Source organism: Podarcis melisellensis, assembly GCF_964234715.1.
Source record: "Podarcis melisellensis genome assembly, chromosome: 7".
Classification (NCBI taxonomy): domain Eukaryota; kingdom Metazoa; phylum Chordata; class Lepidosauria; order Squamata; family Lacertidae; genus Podarcis; species Podarcis melisellensis.
The window spans coordinates 44,774,199-44,793,060 of NC_138539.1; the positions used below are offsets into that span (position 1 = coordinate 44,774,199).

At 39.7% G+C, this 18,862-nt stretch overlaps 1 protein-coding gene across 1 annotated transcript in view; it reads left to right on the forward strand.

Annotated features, from left to right (window-relative positions):
- NPC1 (NPC intracellular cholesterol transporter 1) overlaps positions 1-18,862 on the forward strand; it is a 35,216-nt gene that overhangs the window by 15,487 nt on the left and 867 nt on the right. Inside the window, exons 7-24 of the mRNA XM_081919178.1 lie at positions 613-689; positions 1,175-1,545; positions 2,853-3,079; positions 4,077-4,177; positions 5,009-5,111; positions 5,759-5,948; positions 6,535-6,717; positions 8,952-9,066; positions 10,308-10,435; positions 10,523-10,663; positions 11,646-11,735; positions 11,881-12,071; positions 12,654-12,769; positions 13,804-13,933; positions 14,877-15,074; positions 16,367-16,598; positions 17,890-18,003; positions 18,599-18,761. Coding sequence (XP_081775304.1) covers positions 613-689; positions 1,175-1,545; positions 2,853-3,079; positions 4,077-4,177; positions 5,009-5,111; positions 5,759-5,948; positions 6,535-6,717; positions 8,952-9,066; positions 10,308-10,435; positions 10,523-10,663; positions 11,646-11,735; positions 11,881-12,071; positions 12,654-12,769; positions 13,804-13,933; positions 14,877-15,074; positions 16,367-16,598; positions 17,890-18,003; positions 18,599-18,761 — 2,870 coding nt within the window. The remainder of the gene's footprint in view (positions 1-612; positions 690-1,174; positions 1,546-2,852; positions 3,080-4,076; positions 4,178-5,008; positions 5,112-5,758; positions 5,949-6,534; positions 6,718-8,951; positions 9,067-10,307; positions 10,436-10,522; positions 10,664-11,645; positions 11,736-11,880; positions 12,072-12,653; positions 12,770-13,803; positions 13,934-14,876; positions 15,075-16,366; positions 16,599-17,889; positions 18,004-18,598; positions 18,762-18,862) is intronic.

Here is an 18,862-nt window from a genome sequence, read left to right on the forward strand (position 1 = left end):
GTCAATAGGCTCATTGCATGAGGTGCCTGATAAATAAATACTTATTGAAGGAGATTTTACCACTCCAGACAGCAGTATTAAAATGTTGAACCTACAACACTTTCCCTTGAAAGGTACAGTCCAGGAAAAGCTTTGCCAGTAGATTCTGATGAATCATGTAGATCACCTGTTTACTAGAACATTTACTACTGCATGATGATTTTGAGGTTTCCGAATAAATATTCTCTAACTTGAAGCAAAGAGACTGCTGTAACTCTGCAATGATCCAGTGAGAGAGAGAATGGCACTACGTTGAAGAAGAGCAATTAATGTCAAATATGGCAATGCAGTTACCTGCCACAGAAATGGCTAGTGATTGATGCTGGATTTTCCCCAGGCACTATTCAAATACTTTAGCCACCACAGAGTAGCTCAGCGCAAGTACTTGTAATTGATGTAATGAAGACCTAGCTTCCAAAAATTCTCTAATAACAGGAATAAAAATTCTATAATAACAGTTTCTGTATTTTCTTTGCAAACTGTAACCTAGAGTGTCTTGAATCACATTATTAAATAAAATAGAACTGAGAATCCTATCCTGAATGCTCTTGTTCATGCTCATCTCTTTTACAGGAAGAGACACTTTGTTTCTGAATACACACCTATTGACAGCAACATTGCCTATTCTGTTAACTTACGCCAGAATACTGGTAAGTTGTAGAAAGTAATGATAGAGCGTTTGTGTGTGTTCCTCTTTAAGAACGTTGGTTATAATATAGTAAATTACATGCTGGGTTTGTTGTAAAACAATATGTCCTGAATTTTTTCCTTGCACGCCATTTCTCTCTCTCTCTCTCTCTCTCAGTAATAAAAAAGGAACTTAATAATATGAATTATTAGTTTTTAAAATAAATATCCTAGACTACACACAACTCTTCTTCACGGTACTCCCACACGCATTATGCTGGTGTACTTCCTGATTTCTGCATTCAGTGGCTTAATTATGCCCTATTTTATATGGAGTCGGGCTTAATAATGTCATAGTCCTCTTTTTCATTCTCTACAATTTTGTTCCTGTTCCTAAATTAAACAGAAAAACCTGGAAGCCCTAATTAATAGTAATTGTTGGTTAGGTATATGGGTCGTGTTGGAAATGGATATCTTATTTACTTTGGATGTGCTCTTGTTCTTGCAGGAGAAGCTACCTGGTGTGAAAGGCTGGGTGAAAGGTTTGAGAACGTGTTAAGAGTCACATTCACATCATGGGGTGCTTTCTGTGTTCGAAACCCAAGACCTGTTGTGCTCTTTTCCCTGGCTTTTATTGCCATGTGTTCCTCAGGCCTGATGTTTGTCAAAGTAACAACAAATCCTATAGACCTCTGGTCATCCCCAAACAGTGAAGCTCGCAAAGAGAAGGAATATTTTGATACTCACTTTGGACCTTTCTTCCGTACTGAACAACTTATTATCCAAGCTCCAAACGCCAAGCCAGAAATCTATTCTCCATATCCATCAGGAGCAGATATTCCTTTTGGGCCTCCACTAACTAAAGATATCTTGCATCAGGTAATACAGACGGCAGGCCTTTGCATGCTCAGTGGATGCAAGGGTGCAAGTTGGAAAACTGAAATACAAAGGGGTTTGGGGGGGATGCCTTTGATTGGCAGTTACCAATAATTTCAGGGAAGCTTCTGTTCAGATACTTAAGCCCTGTGTAAGCCCTTGAAACCTCTACTATTTCAGGGATAGGTGCCTGCCAGCATAGTACAATCAGAATTGTGTGCCATTCAAGAATTGAATCTGGTACTGCTACTTGTAGTTATAGCTTAGCGGTTCCAGGTAGCTGTGTCCAACTTGACTATGATTGCACTAAAAAACCTTGAGGCACATAATGACACTGGTGTAGATGTAGCCATGGTTTAGCACTCCAAATGAATTAAGTCTCCCACCAGACTCGCATGCTCCTAACTCCTTTTCCGATGATGCCTCAATAAGGGGATTGGAAGTCTCCATATCTGCTTTCGCTTAACTACAGTTTATCATGTCATCTGAACCCTCAACTATGATTACTCTTTACTGTGGTTAGTTGAATCAAGCTAGCTTCATAAATTCTGGTTTTGAAGTTGGCTTGTTTCTCAACTAATCATAGTTACTCTTAACCTCAGTTTGTCAATTTTTGGATGACACTGCATGTAGTGGTTAATCTGAAATAGAAAGAAAAGCTTTCACATTCTAACTTACAGGCTTTGCCAGGGGGAGAGGTAGGAGTTTACAAGCCCAAGGCTCACCTCAGCTTGTTCTTGTAATACAAACTGTGGTTTAGAGCAAGCATCCATCCTATTAGGCCTAGGGGGACATTTGAAAATCTAAACTGCAGAGGGTGTACCACAAAGCACCCATTTCACAGAGGAACTGTCAATGCTTAGTACCGCTCCCCCACAAGCAAAACAACCAAAATAAGCCCCCAAAACCACAATTTTTTAAAAATTAGGAGTGGCAGAGAGCCTGTCTTAGTGGGTGTCTGAGGCCGCTATGCTTGGGAACTCCAGGCTTAGAGTTATGTCTGAACTAGCCTATTGTAGAATTAACAGTTGCTGTATGTTAAAGTATAATAGAGAATTCTGTGTTTATGTCCTACCCTTCCACTGTAAATCAATGCTCTGGGTAGCTTACAGCATAAATGCATAATAAAATAAAATAAAACCATACATTCTAAGCAGTACTATGAAACCTGCATTTTTGTCATCTAATCTCCTTTAGACTGTACAGTTTGAGCCACAGTTGGTTAGCTTTATCCACCATATCTTAAAGGTTGTTTGATGCATGGACATAAGTGCTATGACACTTAAGTTCTTCCTTTCTCATCCTTTCAGGTGCTAGACTTGCAGAATGCTATTGAAAACATAACTGCTTCTTATAAAAATGACACCGTAATGCTGAAGGACATCTGCCTGGCTCCTCTTGCTCCCTCCAACAACAACTGTACTATTTTAAGTGTACTTAATTATTTCCAGAACAGTCATTCTGTCCTAGATCACAGTATTGGTGATGAATTTTTTGTCTACGCTGACTACCACTCTCACCTCTTGTACTGTGTCCGGTAAGCACAGTGATATTTCACATATATATTTGTAGCTTGTCAAAATTGCTTTTGAATATCTGTTTGACAGACCGACTTTCGTTTCCTTCTTTGGTCTACATGCTTCTTGGATAGTTTGCTTGATACAGGGATTGTAGAATACATTTTAAGTAAAACTAAAAAGGAGCTGTTGACTTGGTTTGGAGAAAGCGTCATTCATACACCATGCTTTGTGTCTAGGATCAGGATACCAAGCCCCACCACTGCTTTGGAGCCTGGACAGAATTCCTTGCAAACTGATGAACTCTGGATTAATATAAGCCAGTGCCTGGGGTGGAGATTGAGCTTGCTCCCTAGTTTCTGTTCCTGGTTTCATAAAATTTGCTTTATGAAGGTTTGAACAATTGGCTGAATTGGGCTGATCTTTGTACTTGTAAAGTTCTCACACCTTATTGCTATACTTACATGATTGGAAATAGGATTACTTACTGTGTTGGAAATTGCTTCAGAGTAGGTAAGTAAGGAAGGGTGGTCTAAACCACAGAGCCTAGGGCTTGCCGGTTCGAAGGTTGGCGGTTCGAATCCCTGGAATGGGGTGAGCTCTCGTTGCTCAGTCCCAGTTTGAAAGCATGTGAAAGTGCAAGTAGATAAATAGGTACCGCTCCGGCGGGAAAGTAAATGGTGTTTCCGTGCGCTGCTCTGGTTCGCCAGAAGTGGCTTAGTCATGCTGGCCACATGACCCGGAAGCTGTACACCGGCTCCCTCGGCCAGTAAAGCGAAATGAGCGCCGCAACCCCAGAGTCGTCCATGACTAAGACCTAATGGTCCCTTTACCTTTACCTTTAAGTAGAGAATATACATGATTGAGGTGTTAAGGGAGAAAATGAGATGGAGTCAAGGAAACTTGAAGGGCATTCCAAAGTAAATGCCCTTCACTTCAAAATATGATCTACTGCAATATTGTAACAAGCAATGTTCTACTTGGATAACTGTCAACAACTGTATATGAATTTCACAGGGCTCCAGCCTCTTTGAATGACACAACCTTGCTTCACGATCCGTGTTTGGGAACATTTGGTGGCCCTGTGTTTCCTTGGTTGGTGATGGGAGGATATGATGGTAGGTGTGAAGGATCAAAACAGGTGTGGAAGCCTTGCTGAAATGAAGGTGTAGCCTCCACATCCATTTGTTGTGATTCTCAGTCTCTTTTCAAGACTGTTAAGGTAATACAACCAGCTTAGTATCCAGCCTATAGCCTACACTTTTATCAGCTATGAAATACACACTGCATCTCAAATTGCTGTCAAAACCTTACCACTGCCATGTGGTGTTTCCATGCCATGTGGGAAAATATTCATGGTGAGGAATAGAGTGACTTGCACACAACAAACTGTATTTTCTTGTTTAGCAGGAATTAGTAAGATAGTGTAGTATTTAGTCTGGATGGAAAACCAATTTTCTGGTGAATACTATTTAATTTCAGTGCACTGGCTGACAGCCAGTGTGTGAGCTAGTATTCTTTTACTTTATTCAGCATTGAAGACTCAAGCATACATACCTAAAAGCAATTGTAACACTTTGCATGGGTTGGGGAGGAGAGATGATGGAGTACCTTCTGAGGACAATGGTGTGTGGAGCGGGGGGAGGACTAGTAGTTGGGCCCCCTAAGCCTGGTGGAAAGTTTCATTGAGATTGGTTGCATTTACGTCTGTGTAAATCGGCTTAGGTTAGCACTCATGACACTATTTCTTCTAGTAAATAAAATGGGTCTTACTTAGTGAAGTAGCATGAAGTGAATATGAAAGACACTTTATAACAGGAGTAGACAACATGTTGCTTGCCATATGTTGTTGGACTCTAGTTCCCATCATTCCTTGGTCATGCTAGCTATAATCTTCTATAATCCTTAAAATAGTTCCTTATGTATTTTATCTTTTTTTTAATGCCTAGGTGAAAATTACAATAATGCTACAGCCCTTGTGATCACATTTCCTGTCAAGAATTACTACAACGACACAGAAAGGCTAATGAAAGCACAGGCTTGGGAAAAGGAGTAAGTCTTTCTAATTGAGGCTTAACTGAAACATTGCATGTAAAATTCTTATACTGGAGATGAGTCAGTTGCCTGCCCAAGAGAATCTGGCAAGGTCCACTTCACAATTTTTTAAACAAACAACAAGCTATTCGTGTAACTCAGAAATGAACATGTTATAGACGAACTGCTAGTGTTTTATCTGACATAACTTTTAGTTAGTGTAACCTTGGAGCTGCACAAACAGTTTCCCTATGCAAGCATAAGATGCTGAAGACGGCATCAGAAGTTTGTTCATATCCTTCTTTTCATGATACAGATCCTTCCAAGGTGGCTTATAGGTAACATTAAACTACATCTTAAACCCACAAAAATATAAAAAGTCGAGGGTGTCCCCATAGAACACCCTTTGGAGGCGGTAACAGAACATCCAGCTGAAGCAGGCTGTGAGGCAGCCTTTACTTTTGTCCTTCACATTTCACATTTTCTTAAAAGTATGAATTGAGCCCAAGGATAACCTAGGACATCTGGGAAGCATGTAATCATCAAGATAAAGTAGAATGTTGGGTCTAGTCCAAAAGTACAACATTAAAAAAAATGGAGGCCTATGTGAATAATGTGAGAAATTTTCTGACATTCTAAGAACCCATTGATTTGTTGTCTTTCAGGTTCATCTCTTTTGTGAAAAACTATAACAACTCAAATTTAACAATTTCTTTCTCTGCTGAGCGTAGCATTGAAGATGAAATAGACCGGGAAAGCTACGGTGATGTTGGTACTGTTGTAATTAGCTACGCAGTAATGTTTGTGTATATCTCTATAGCTCTGGGACACATCAAGAGTGCTGCTAGATTCTTGGTATGTATCTTTAATGGTTTAAAAGCAAGTCTACAACAAATAAAAGTGGGCTGAAACATTTATTATATACTTGACTACTATTATGCTCATCTGTGTGTGTTTTTACTCTTATAAGGGGAATTCCATTAGCTTCAAACAATGGTTTTTTAAAAATGCTTTGTCATGTAATATAATATGAAAAATTTAACAGAAATAGGCTGCTCAGTGCAACTGTTTTGTGTTGACTGAGTTGGTTGCAGGTTCCTTCTCTTTTTCAAAGTACCAAAAGGAAATATTTTATTCAACCTCAGAATCATTCTCTCACTAATCCAGCAAAGGACATTTCTTTATACAGTATATCACTGGCTGGATTAGGTGCTGTGGGTGTACACTGAAGTTTTAATGATATTTTGATGCTAGTTTTCAGCACTGGGTGGTTTCTAATAGGATACACATTCCTATTCTGGCTCTTTTTATGCAAGACTAGACCTAGATTTTGATGTGATATAGTTTTGTTAAGCTACAATTGTACTTGAAAAACATTTATAATGGGTACCAATCAGGTATTTTAAATATAATTGTTGTGATTTGTTTCTTCTTTTGCTAGGTGGATTCAAAAATTTCCTTGGGCGTTGCAGGCATTCTGATTGTACTGAGTTCAGTTGCATGTTCTCTGGGCATCTTCAGCTATTTTGGAGTTCCCTTAACATTGATTGTTATTGAAGTCATTCCATTTTTAGTGTTGGCAGTTGGAGTGGACAACATTTTCATTATTGTCCAGACATTTCAGGTATTTTTGTGATTCCTCGCCACCCTAGTGTGTAATGAATAAGCTGCTAATATAAGTTGAATATGAATATACAAGTGGGATCAATGGCCCATTTAGGCCAGTAGTGTACCTCTAAATTGTGATCAGATAGGAAGCTACTTTAAACTGAATGAGACCATTGGTCCCCTTAGCTCAGTTTTGTGCATACTGACTGCCACTAGCGCTCCAGGTGTACAAACATAAGTCTTTCTTAGTCCTACTTGGAAATACCAGGAATCTAGGATGGGATCATCCCATCCAGAGAATGTGGTCTACCACTGAGCCATGGCCCCTTGATGCAAGAGGTATTGATATCATTTGGTTCTGTTGTATTACATGTAGTGTTGCTTTTTGAAATCCTGTTCAAGTGATTTTGTGAGATGTTGAGTATTAATGAGTTCAACACACAAAAAAAGAAAGCGCTCCCATATTAGAATTGTGTTTACTTGAAAAAGTAAAAAGACTTGGCATATAATATGCTAGAGAACAAGTGTCCTTACTGGGAAATTGGTTGGGAATAAACGAAAATACTTGGAACACTTGAGAAACGATAGTGCAATATATTGCCTTTCATTAGGTGCTGGAGAACAGTACAGCTGTTTGAGGATATCTACCTTCTATTACGATTTTGCAAATAAACCATTGCGCTACTAGCCCACACAATATATATATATATAGCACCCTGACACAACCCACTCTCCTTTAATTTCCCTGCTAGCTTGCTTAATGTCATGGTTTTCCAGATGGGCGGCTCTTTACAAGCTTGTCCTAGCATCTTTGTACTAAACTGCTGTTATATCTCATGCTTTTATGCAAATATGTAGTGCTGCTGCATTTGGAACACTGTGTACAGATTTAGTACCCTAGATCTAGAAAAGGACAACCCAAATGATCAAAGTGTTGGAGTGTCTTCCATTCAAAGAGAGGCTGAAATCTGTTTAGTTTAGGGTGGAAGATGACTCTGGAAGCGAATGTGACAGACTATAAAATCATACACATGCAAAGAAGTTTTTCTTTCTCTCACATAAAGCTGTAACTCTGTAGTTATTGAATGGTGATATATTCTAGATAGGCAATAGAAAGTACTGTATCACATAATATAACTTGCGGAATTCACTGCCACAGTATATAACTGCTGCTGGTGTGGCTAGCTTTTTAAAGGGGGATTAGACAAATTTATGGAGGATAACCATATTGATGCTTATATGGCAACTTTGTGTTAAGGAATAGTTTGACACTGAATACTACTTGCTAGGGAGCAACAGCAAGAGAAGGCATCGCCTTCTTATCCTGCTTGTGGATTTTTTGGAGGGAAATGGTAGGCCACATGCAGGATAATGGACTAGGAGGATCTTTTGGTCTGATCCAAAATAAGCTCATGCTTTATTAATATTAATGTCTGAAATTCATAGATTAGTAGAGGTTTTCTTCCAGCTGGGGCATGAACTGTCAAACCTCTGTAGGATGGGTATTTTTGTGGGTAGTTGTTGGGTGTTGGTCATCTTTTCTTTCCCGCCCTTTGCAGGCTTTTCTGTAATGGGAGGGGAAATTGTCCTGGCATGCCCTTGGAACTCTCTCCCTGTTGCTGTTTCCATTGTCAAAGCCCTGGTGAAGAACCACCAGCAGCAGTAGACGTTTCCTCTGCTCCTGTGAGGAGGCCTCCATGCTTGGACCTCCCTTTTGGAGATGGATTTCTCTCTCTTTGTGGACAGGGACATTCACACAATCCTTTTAAAAACATGTTTTATTGATTTTTCAGAAAGAGAGAGAATACACTAACAATACCATTCAGTTTATCTCTTACCATCGCTCCTCCAAACCCTAACAGAACTTGAATATATCCCAAAGATTCACACAATCCTACTGCCCGTGTGTTGCCTTCAGAGGGATAAGTGTAAGAGGGCCTTACACTTGAAATTCTGGTTGTACTATACAAAAAATAAAGAGATAAGTTTTGTTTTCTTCTAGTGCACATGGAACAAAGAAATGACTAGAAATGGGAAAAGGAGAACCAGAAAATTCATATATGTTCATTTTCTATAGTGACTGTGTGAAATGATCACTGTTCTGTGATAAGAATTGAGTGGGGAAGACTGATGTACATTCTAGGGAACATTAGATGCGTATTTATATTTCCTTGAATACAAATGTTTGGATCATAGATCCAAGGAGAAGTTTCTCTAGAGCTGATTTCTAACAAATGAATACTATTTCAGAGAGATGAACGCCTTCAAGGTGAAACTCTAGATAAGCAGATAGGCCGAATCCTTGGAGATGTGGCTCCTAGTATGTTCCTGTCATCATTTTCAGAGACAGTGGCCTTTTTATTGGGTAAGGATTTTTAGTTTGTAATTTTTTTTTTGTTTCACTATACCATATTTTTCCATGTCTAGGATGATGTTTTTGTATTATAAATAAATTTTTACAATTGTGGGTCATCTTATACACGGATAGTGCAGAGGGGGGGGATGGGCAGCAGCGATTGTGCTGGCGATTGGCTGCTGCTGTGGCAGTTGGGTGGGCGATTGGTGGCGTCCGGGCAGACGATTGGTGGCTTTGTTGAGGTGGGCAATTGGCAGTGGCGTTGAGGCAGGTAAGCGATTGTCGTCAATCCCCTCCCCAAAAAAAGCTCAGCAGCTCTGGGCAAGCTCCCCCCATTTCCTTAATTTGGAGTTTGAAAAAATAGGAGTCGTTTTATACATGGGGGTGTGTTATACACGGGAAAATACAGTATGTTGTACAGTGGTACCTCGCAAGACGAAGGGTTTTTCGTTTTTTGAGTTGCTTCGCAAGACGATTTTCCCTATGGGCTTGCTTCGCAAGATGAAAACGTCTTGCGAGTTTGCTTCCTTTTTCTTAAAGCCGTTAATACCCAGGGAGTCCGCGCTCCGCAAGACGAAAGAATTGCAATACGAAGCAACTCGCGGAACGAATTAATTTCGTCTTGCGAGGCACCACTGTACTCTGTTCATCCTCATCACTTGCAGGGTTCATATAAATGCATACTCTGCTTAACTGGAACATGTATGGTCTATTAAGCCATTATTTCTAATGGTTCTATTCCACGTTGTGCAGTGGAACTTCTGTCACAGAGGTGGGGAGTGCTGGTGGAAATGATCACACACAAGATTTGTATCAGGGATTCTGAAAGTTACTAAAAGCAAAAAAGCAAAACCATTATACAGCTTATCATCCCATTTTTTGTTATTTTTTTTACATTGTGCTAAATTCTAGCTGGTAATGTTAAATTTGTCTTCTACCCAATGTATTGCTGGCTGCTAGGGAAGAAAAGGGTCATCGTGCAGAACAAAATGATAAAGCAACATTTATTCTGTGGTTGCTTGTGAAATTATGGCATCTACTGAAATTATCTTACATGAGATTGTATTCACCCTTGAAAGCACCTGCTGCTATGCATGCTGCCTGTGGTATTGAGAGATGATCTTCTGTCATCTTTTTGTAGAAGTCTTAATCATGCACTGTTAATTTGACATCCAGGGATTAAAATAAACTTTGCACTTCTTCATATTGAGAGAGACAGTGCAATGCTTATATTTCTGTCTTTCTTTTAGGATCTTTATCCACTATGCCTGCTGTTCGTACTTTCTCCCTATTTGCTGCAGTGGCCGTATTTATTGACTTTCTTCTTCAAATTACTTGCTTTGTAAGCCTCTTGGGCTTGGATATTAAACGCCAAGAGGTAAGCCTGCTACAATACATTCAATGTTTGTTTTGAGTAATTTAATTGCTACTTCAGCTTATTTCATTTTGGCATTTTGTTTTTCAGAAAAATCGATACGATATTCTGTGTTGTATCAAAGGTGGTGAAGAGATCAATAGTGTTCAGCACTCTGAAAGTGTGTTGTTTTTATTCTTCAAAAATATATATTCTCCATTTCTTCTTAAGGATTGGATGAGACCAATTGTGGTATGTAGACATTCATGTTTGAGACTGGCTAAAAGTCTTTTTTCATTTGGGGGGGTGTACTTTTATGCTAACTTTAGCAATCAAAATCCAACAGTTGAGTCTTTTAACTGTTCATCGATACTTTGTGAAGATTCTTCTCCCTACTATCATTGATGTTTTTCAGGATTTCTTAAGTTATTTGGTAGTTTGAATGAAATAGTGGTAGTCTGTAAGCTCTAATTGTTGCTTCCACCACATTGCCAATGCAGTATGGCATACTTTTTATTCTGGATACAGATAGGTAGCCGTGTTGGTCTGCCATAGTCAAAACAAAAAAAAAAAAAAATCCTTCCAGTAGCACCTTAAAGGCCAACTAAGTTAGTTCTTGGTATGAGCTTTCTTCAGGTATCTGAAGAAGTGTGCATGCACATGAAAGCTCATACCAAGAACTAACTTAGTTGGTCTTTAAGGTGCTACTGGAAGGAATTTTTTTTGTTTTTATTCTGGAGTTCTTGTGATTAATATATTAGATGTTAGCTACCATATTTTTCCATGTATAAGACTAGGTTTTTTTCCTAAAAAATAATGTCAAAAATTAGGGGGCGTCTTATACATGGCTACATCTCCCCCCCCATTTTATTAAATCTGAGTCCCCCAAAATAGGGGGCATCTTATACATGGGGGTGTCTTATAGATGGAAAAATACGGTATATTTTACAGCAATATTAAGTTGACTAGCAGCCTTCTGTCCATCATTGCTCGGGAATTCTAAGAAACAGAAAAGCCACTGCAGTGAAATTGGTGTTTAAAATCAGTTCAGTGTTGAACAGTTCAGTCCACTATCTTGATTCAAAATAGCATCCAATTATATCCAAACATAGATGAAAACCTGGACCTTGATATCAGGAACCAAATTGTTTAACAGATGCATAATTCTTTGAATGTGTAAATAAAAGTTGTTTCTGTGAATTAAATCACTTTTTGAAATATCACATATTTTTAGATATCCGTATTTGTGGGTGTGCTGTCATTCAGCATAGCAGTTGCCAACAAGGTTGAGATTGGCCTGGACCAGAGCCTGTCAATGCCAGATGTAAGTGACTTTTGCTTCTTCTTTTTCCTTTGGGAAAAACAACTGCAAACAACATACTACTCTTGTCTTACCATATATAGGGTAGAGAGAAGCATTATAGGTAACTTCCTATTTTTCTCATTCCCTCTCCCCTTTTTTGTATAAGGACTCGTACATGTTGGATTACTTCAGCTCTCTCAGCAAATACCTGCATGCAGGTCCTCCAGTATACTTTGTGCTAAAAGAAGGACATGACTATACTACTTTGGATGGGCAAAATATGGTGTGTGGTGGAACAGGATGTGACAACAACTCCCTGGTTCAAGAAATATTTGATGCAGCAGAGATTAACAGTTAGTAAGTGTTTACTTTTTTCCTCATAAAGTCTGTTCAGCAAATAAACTGACCCAGACACTGTAATCATAATCTGAGGCCCTTCTTCATGTGCCTCTTTGGCGAGAGGTCCAGAGAGTGATAACTTGAGAATGACCCTTTTCTGCAGTGGCTCCCTGCTTGCGGAATGCTCTCTCCAAGGAGGCTTGTCTCGCTCCTTCATTACATATCTTTGGGCAACAGGCAGAAGCATTCTTCTTCTCCAGATTTTTGGCCAATTTCATAAGGATGAAAGCCACTTTTCTGTTTAACCCTCAAAATGATTTACAATCAAATTAAGTATATTTTATGGTATGGCATTTTGTTGTAAAGTACTCATCCTTATTTTTTTTTTTTTTAAGTCATAGATTTTCCAATGGCAGTTTAAGTTACATGAGATGAACTTTGAAATTCTGAACGCTTCTACTTGTAGTCTAGGAAAACAATTGCTAATCCTCCAGACAAACTAGACTGTTGTGTATACTTAACATTTAGTAGGAGAAATGTCCTGTTTTGAAAGTTCATTAATAATGTTTGGGTAAAGGTGGCTTGTTTTTCATATTTTAGCACAAAAATTGGCTATGCTCCTTCTTCGTGGATTGATGACTACTTTGATTGGGTCAAACCACAGTCAACTTGTTGCAGAATCTACAACACCACTGGGCAGTTCTGCAATGCTTCAGGTACTGTTTGTTGCCTTTGTACACTCCCTTATACACGTCTTGCTCAGGATTCTCCTGTTGGGATGCGTGGAATTCTTAGCATGCTTTGATGCCAGCCATGCCTACCTACTCCAGCTTGCATATTTTACGTGGGGGCAGGATGTGGAGTATGCTTTTAAATTCCTACATATTGACAAATACAGCTAATAGTTTAGTGTTGATAACACATATTGTACATTAAGAACTGGCCTGATTCATATCAGCATCATGGAGGCAAGTCCCCTTTCTTGCTTCCAACACTTTTCATAACGTTTACACATAGGTGAGTAATGTGTTGTGTGGTGTAGCAGCTACTGCTATACAGGGAACTGCTTCCTGTAGAGCTTGCCATGTTAAGCACTTCTGTTTTAAATTTAGGAAAGTAGACTTCTTAGCTTTGTGCCATCTTCATTTGGGTTGGATTATAGACATAGCGACATTTGAATAGAATCCAATGGCAGTTGCTGCTAAAAAATGCTTACATATGAAGATCCTGCTGGATCAGGCCATCTAGTTCAACATCCTGTTTTCATAGTAGCCAACTAGTTGCTCATGGGAAGCCTGCAAGCAGCATGCCTGGGCGAAAAAGTGTTCTTCCCTCCCATTGTTTCCAGCCACTGGTATCCAAAATCATACTCCCTTCAACTATAGAAGCAGAACCTAGCCATCATAGCTAGCAGCTACTGGTAGCCTTATCATCACATGAATTTGTCTAATCTTTTATAGTTGTCCAAGTTGTGGCCATCACTGCTTGCCATGGGAGCAAATTCCATAGTTGAACTATGCACTGTGTGAAGAAGTACTTTCTTTAGTCTGACCCAAATCTTCCAACATTTCATACATAGTTCAGCTGGGGTGTTCCTCTAATTGAGTAACTGCTTGGGTGTCTTTTGCACAAAAATATGGGACTCTTCAGCTAAGATCTTGGTTCTTTGATGAAACTGCTTTATTGTGAAGCAGGTTTTTTTTTGTGTGTGTAGCCAATTAACATACATTTTCCAACAATGTTTATGCAGTTGTGGATCCATCCTGTGTGCGTTGCCGGCCACTGACTCCAGAAGGGAAGAAGAGACCTCAGGGTGAAGACTTCATGAAATTCCTGCCCATGTTCCTCTCTGATAACCCTAATCCAAAATGTGGCAAAGGGTATGTGTCAACAGGGGAGCATTTAGAGGGGACACATTTTCCTTCAAAGTAAAACTTATTCTGACAAACACTGTAGTCATAAAGTATAAGAGACGCAGACCACCAGTGGTAAATGAGGCATTTGTGCTGCATCTGATGGGATCAGGCAGTGTGAGGTGATGAAATCAGGGCAGCTCTGGGCTGGCGACGGTTTTGTCCCACAGATGTGTGCACAGCTTTGCAAAGTCTGTCTTAACCTGGAGCTTCCCTGTCCTCCCTGCCACATCCCAGAAAATGCTGTGCTGCTACTTTCCATACGTACCCCTGCTGTTGCTGTGCAATACCAATCTAAGTGTCTGGCCTTCATTCTGACAGCCCAGAACATTGCCTTCTGTTGTTTCACATATCTATCATTGCAGTCCTTGAATAAAGCATCACAAAGCTGGATCCTGCATTCATTTTGCAGAATTACATATTTGGGCACAATTGTGATGGGTGTTCGGTTGGATCCATAGATTCTCTCCTTTCACACACCCTTCCATCAGAGAGGAGCTTTTTTGTGTGTGGATCCAACTCATAGGGTGCTGGTTTCTTTGGCTAGAAGTCAGATAGTGGTAGTCCAGGGCCTACTGAGGAAGATGACAACACAGTATCGGGGGTGAAGCGAATGACTGTCTTCCACCATTTTACATTTGCTCTGTGCCTGTTCTTCCATTTGCCTTCCTTCTTGACAGATGAGAATGATGTCAGTTGAAGGACACTGGCCGCCTGCCTTGGCAAAATGCTGTGTTCCCTTATCTCTCTAGATTAGCAAATTGTTACACAATTGTAGAGTACTGCGCCCAGGAGTGTCCTAACAGCATTGTAGAAGCTAGTTGTCTCTTGGATGCCTTAGCTAATTGTAACTGAAGGAACCTAATAATCATTCCATTGATATGTGTGCTAACTGTACTTTTCTTTACAGAGGACATGCAGCATATAGCTCTGCAGTTAACTTTAGAAACAGCTCTGAAGTTGGAGCTACCTACTTCATGACTTACCATACAGTGTTGAAAACCTCTGCAGACTTCATTGATGCAATGAAGAAAGCACGTGTGATAGCATACAACATTACTAAATCCATGAGCACTGAAGAAAAGAGCTATCACGTATTCCCCTACAGGTATGTGGCTCTTTCTCCACCTCTGTTCCCCCTCCCCCTACCAAATACTTACACATTCAAAGTGTTACAGGGTGTTTTTTTCTTTGACTTACCTATATACCAGCTTTTAACAGCAAGAAGTTCCCATGGCAGCTCATGGATATTAAAACAGGAAAACAAACGGAACTGTTATACACTATTAATTTCTGAAGACCTGGTGCAATGAAGTTCCGTCATGTCTCCAAAAAGAGACCAAAGAGGAACATAACAAACCTGTCAAGGGCCTGCACACCAGAAATCTAGACACACAGCGTGCTCTCAAGGAGTCCATGTTTAGGCTATACGGGGGGGGGGGGGGAGAGAGCACTTTTAATAGAATGTGGAAGCAAACCCAGTGGTAATATTCTGTAATTGGTGAGATTTGTTTTTGCCAACCTACACAAATGGGGTATTTTGTACTAGTTGAGGCTTCCAGACAGTGTGTTTAAAATCAGTACAATGTGGTGTGTGTATAAGCCCAATCTTGGGTGAAAAATACACATTCTGGTGGGTTGAATGTTGTTACTGAACCATGGGGTGATGATGTTGATTGGACATAAAACTGTGAATATCAAAATGCCATTGTACAAATTTCAGAGCCATAGCTTTTAAGAACAACAGTTTACACCCTGTAATATAACAGGGGTTACTGAATCGTCCTGAAACTTTCCTTTCCTTTGATGGAATGCTGACGGCCTGGTGGGTTTAGCTCCCCCTAGTGTTCAAAGGCAAGAATGCACATGCCTCTCATGAACTTTTACCCAGCCCTTTCAAGGACACAACCTAGGTTACATTCCTCCCAAGTTGCTTGCAGCAGTAGCTTAGCAATTCTTTCAGTATTCCTGCTTTTTCAAGCTTTCGCATCCTTTCTTGATATTTAGTTTGATTTTTTGGAAATAATTGGGAAATTACTTTGCATAATTTCCTTTAATGGCGAAAACACTATAAATAATTGGTTACTCTCTGAATGAATGAATTGATTTATTAGTCACAGACCAGAAATATAGACATATAGTGATAGAGAACATACATAGGTTAAAATTAAACTCTATAAGCGAGAGCATGACTACTCTCTGCATCCTGGCTTTTTAAAATGTCTAGATTAATCCTATTTCCTCTGCCAAACTTTTTGAAAAATCTGAAAGTGGCATTCTCTTTTGAGAAGTAGACGAAATTAATAATTTAGAATTAAGACATCAAAGTAGCCAAGCATTCAAAAGACTTATTCTGTTAATCTGTTACCAATGTGAAAATTTTCTATTTTCTTTATATAGTGTGTTCTATGTTTTCTACGAACAATATCTCACTATTGTGAAAGACACCGTCTTTAACCTCAGTATTTCCCTTGGATCAATATTCTTAGTAACAATGGTGCTGCTTGGTTTTGAAGTGTGGGCTGCCATTGTTGTTACCCTTACCATTGCTATGATCCTGGTCAACATGTTTGGAGTCATGTGGCTCTGGGGCATCAGCCTGAATGCAGTTTCATTGGTTAATCTTGTCATGGTAAGTTCACCCTCATCTTTTTTTTATCTGCTCTCTCAACTTTTGGTGTCAACGGCAAATGCTATGTGCCGTTAGCCGATGTGGTGCCCTTCAGATGTTGCTGAAATAGTATTACCTTCCTCCCTGACAATTGGCCAGGCTAGCTGGAGCTGATGGGAGTTGGGAGTCCAGCAACATCTGGACGGGGAAGCATGTTGGCCAAAAATCTGGTTCAGAATACTGTAAATCCACTGTAATATGTTACGTAGGCAAATTTAATATCATAGAACGGTAGAGTTGGAAGGTACACCAAGGATCATCTAGTCCAACCTCCTGCAATGCAGGAATAACAGCCTGGATACCACTTGTAAAACAAGGGCTCTTGGTCCACCCCACTGGAAAATGTTGCAGTGTACCCTTTAGTGTATGTTATCAGATCCTTTGGCTAAGGGGTTTAGAAAACAGAAGTTTGGATCAAATCCAAGGGTCCCTGTTCTTACTTTGTTCTCTCCCCTCCTCCCAAAAACTTTCCTTCAAAATAACACAAACTCTTCTCTTTTCAACTTTGGAAGGGCTGAATGACACTGAAGCCTAATCCCAGCTGCATTGTTTCTCTGCTGTGTCTTCCTTCCTCAGTCCTCTTTTGTTTTCAGAGTAGAAAGAACATGAAGAATATACGGTGCTCCCATTCCACTCTCTCTTTTCCTTCTCTCAGCTAGCCTCGCCTGCCAGCTGATTAAAGCATCCTGGGGTGGGTGGGGCTGCTCAGGCCCTGCACTCATCAGTAGGCCAGAGAGTAAGAAATACTTTAGCACAGACATAGCTCTCTAGCCTAAATACATAGTCATTTTCCATGTCAAGAGAACTACTTCTAGGTGAGGAGGCTTTTTTACTCAAGGGCTGAATGTTCTCTTATGTGAAAACTTCCATATACTAGTGACAGGCAATTTATTTCAGACATTTATATACCACTTAATATTCAGAACGTCTAAGTGGCATACAGAAAAAGTTTTTTTTAACCATGCAATGAATAAGAACAATTTAAAATGAATCATAAGACATTAAAAATGAGTCCAGGAAAGGTACAGAGCTGATATAACGGGTGTAGCCTATGGATAATGCTACAAGTTGGATAAAGAGGCCTGGAGGACCATATTAGGCCCTTGACCCCAAGGTTCCCCATTCCTGCTGGAAGTAAAGGTACATAAGTGTAGGAAACTTCCTTTAAAAAAAAAATAAATCAAACCCAGAATGTTGAAAATGGAGTATTCCGTGGCAGTAAGCTGCTTAACCTATGATGTCTTCTTTCCAGAGTTGTGGTATCTCTGTTGAATTCTGTAGCCACGTGACAAGAGCATTCACTGTTAGTACAAAAGCAACCAGAGCAGAACGCGCTGAAGAAGCACTATCCCACATGGGCAGCTCTGTAAGTATTTTGTTTTGAAAACTATTCTGTTGTGGCACTAGAAACCACTTAAGGGTATGCTCCTATCTCCAGTGTTCAAAACTCCCATTGTTCTAGGTGCATTTTGTGACAGGAATTTCATTAGCACAAGCAGCTTCTGAGATCTGGCCTAAGGTTTCAAATTAAAATTGCAGAGTGGAAGGAAAGGACCTTTTTCTGCTTCTCCATTTCCAGCTACTCTCTGAAGACTGGAGAAGAGACTCTCTTAAGAATATTAGGGGAATATCCTTAAGGATTAGTAGTGGGAAAACTAGACCATGTGAAAAATGAACATAATATTTTAGCAGCAGTTCATTCATTTTCAGTGTTGTATTCTTATTATTTAAAAAATCACACCTAGACATTGTTGTTGCACCCATAACCTAAGCTTAAAACTGCCTATCTCCCTCTCAAGGAGGCCTGAAAGCTGGTATAGCCTGTAGTGACATACTTACTGAGAGTGCAAGATAAAGTTAATTAGAATAAAAACAATGCTTTATAAATGACAGTAGCAATTTCCTGTTATGTTTCAATTAATGCATTGTATAAAACTAAACACTGCTTCACCCTTTGTCAGGTTTTCAGTGGCATTACTCTCACAAAATTTGGAGGAATAGTAGTGCTTGCCTTTTCCAAATCCCAGATTTTCCAGATCTTCTACTTCAGGATGTATCTAGCCATGGTACTACTTGGAGCAACCCATGGCCTAATATTTCTTCCCGTCCTACTTAGTTATATAGGTAAGATCTTGCTCAATATGTACAAGTTGACCTGAAATTTTAACTCTTGAGGAAGTGTGCATAGGGGTTGCAGCTTGAGCTTCATTCTGTATTAATGTGAT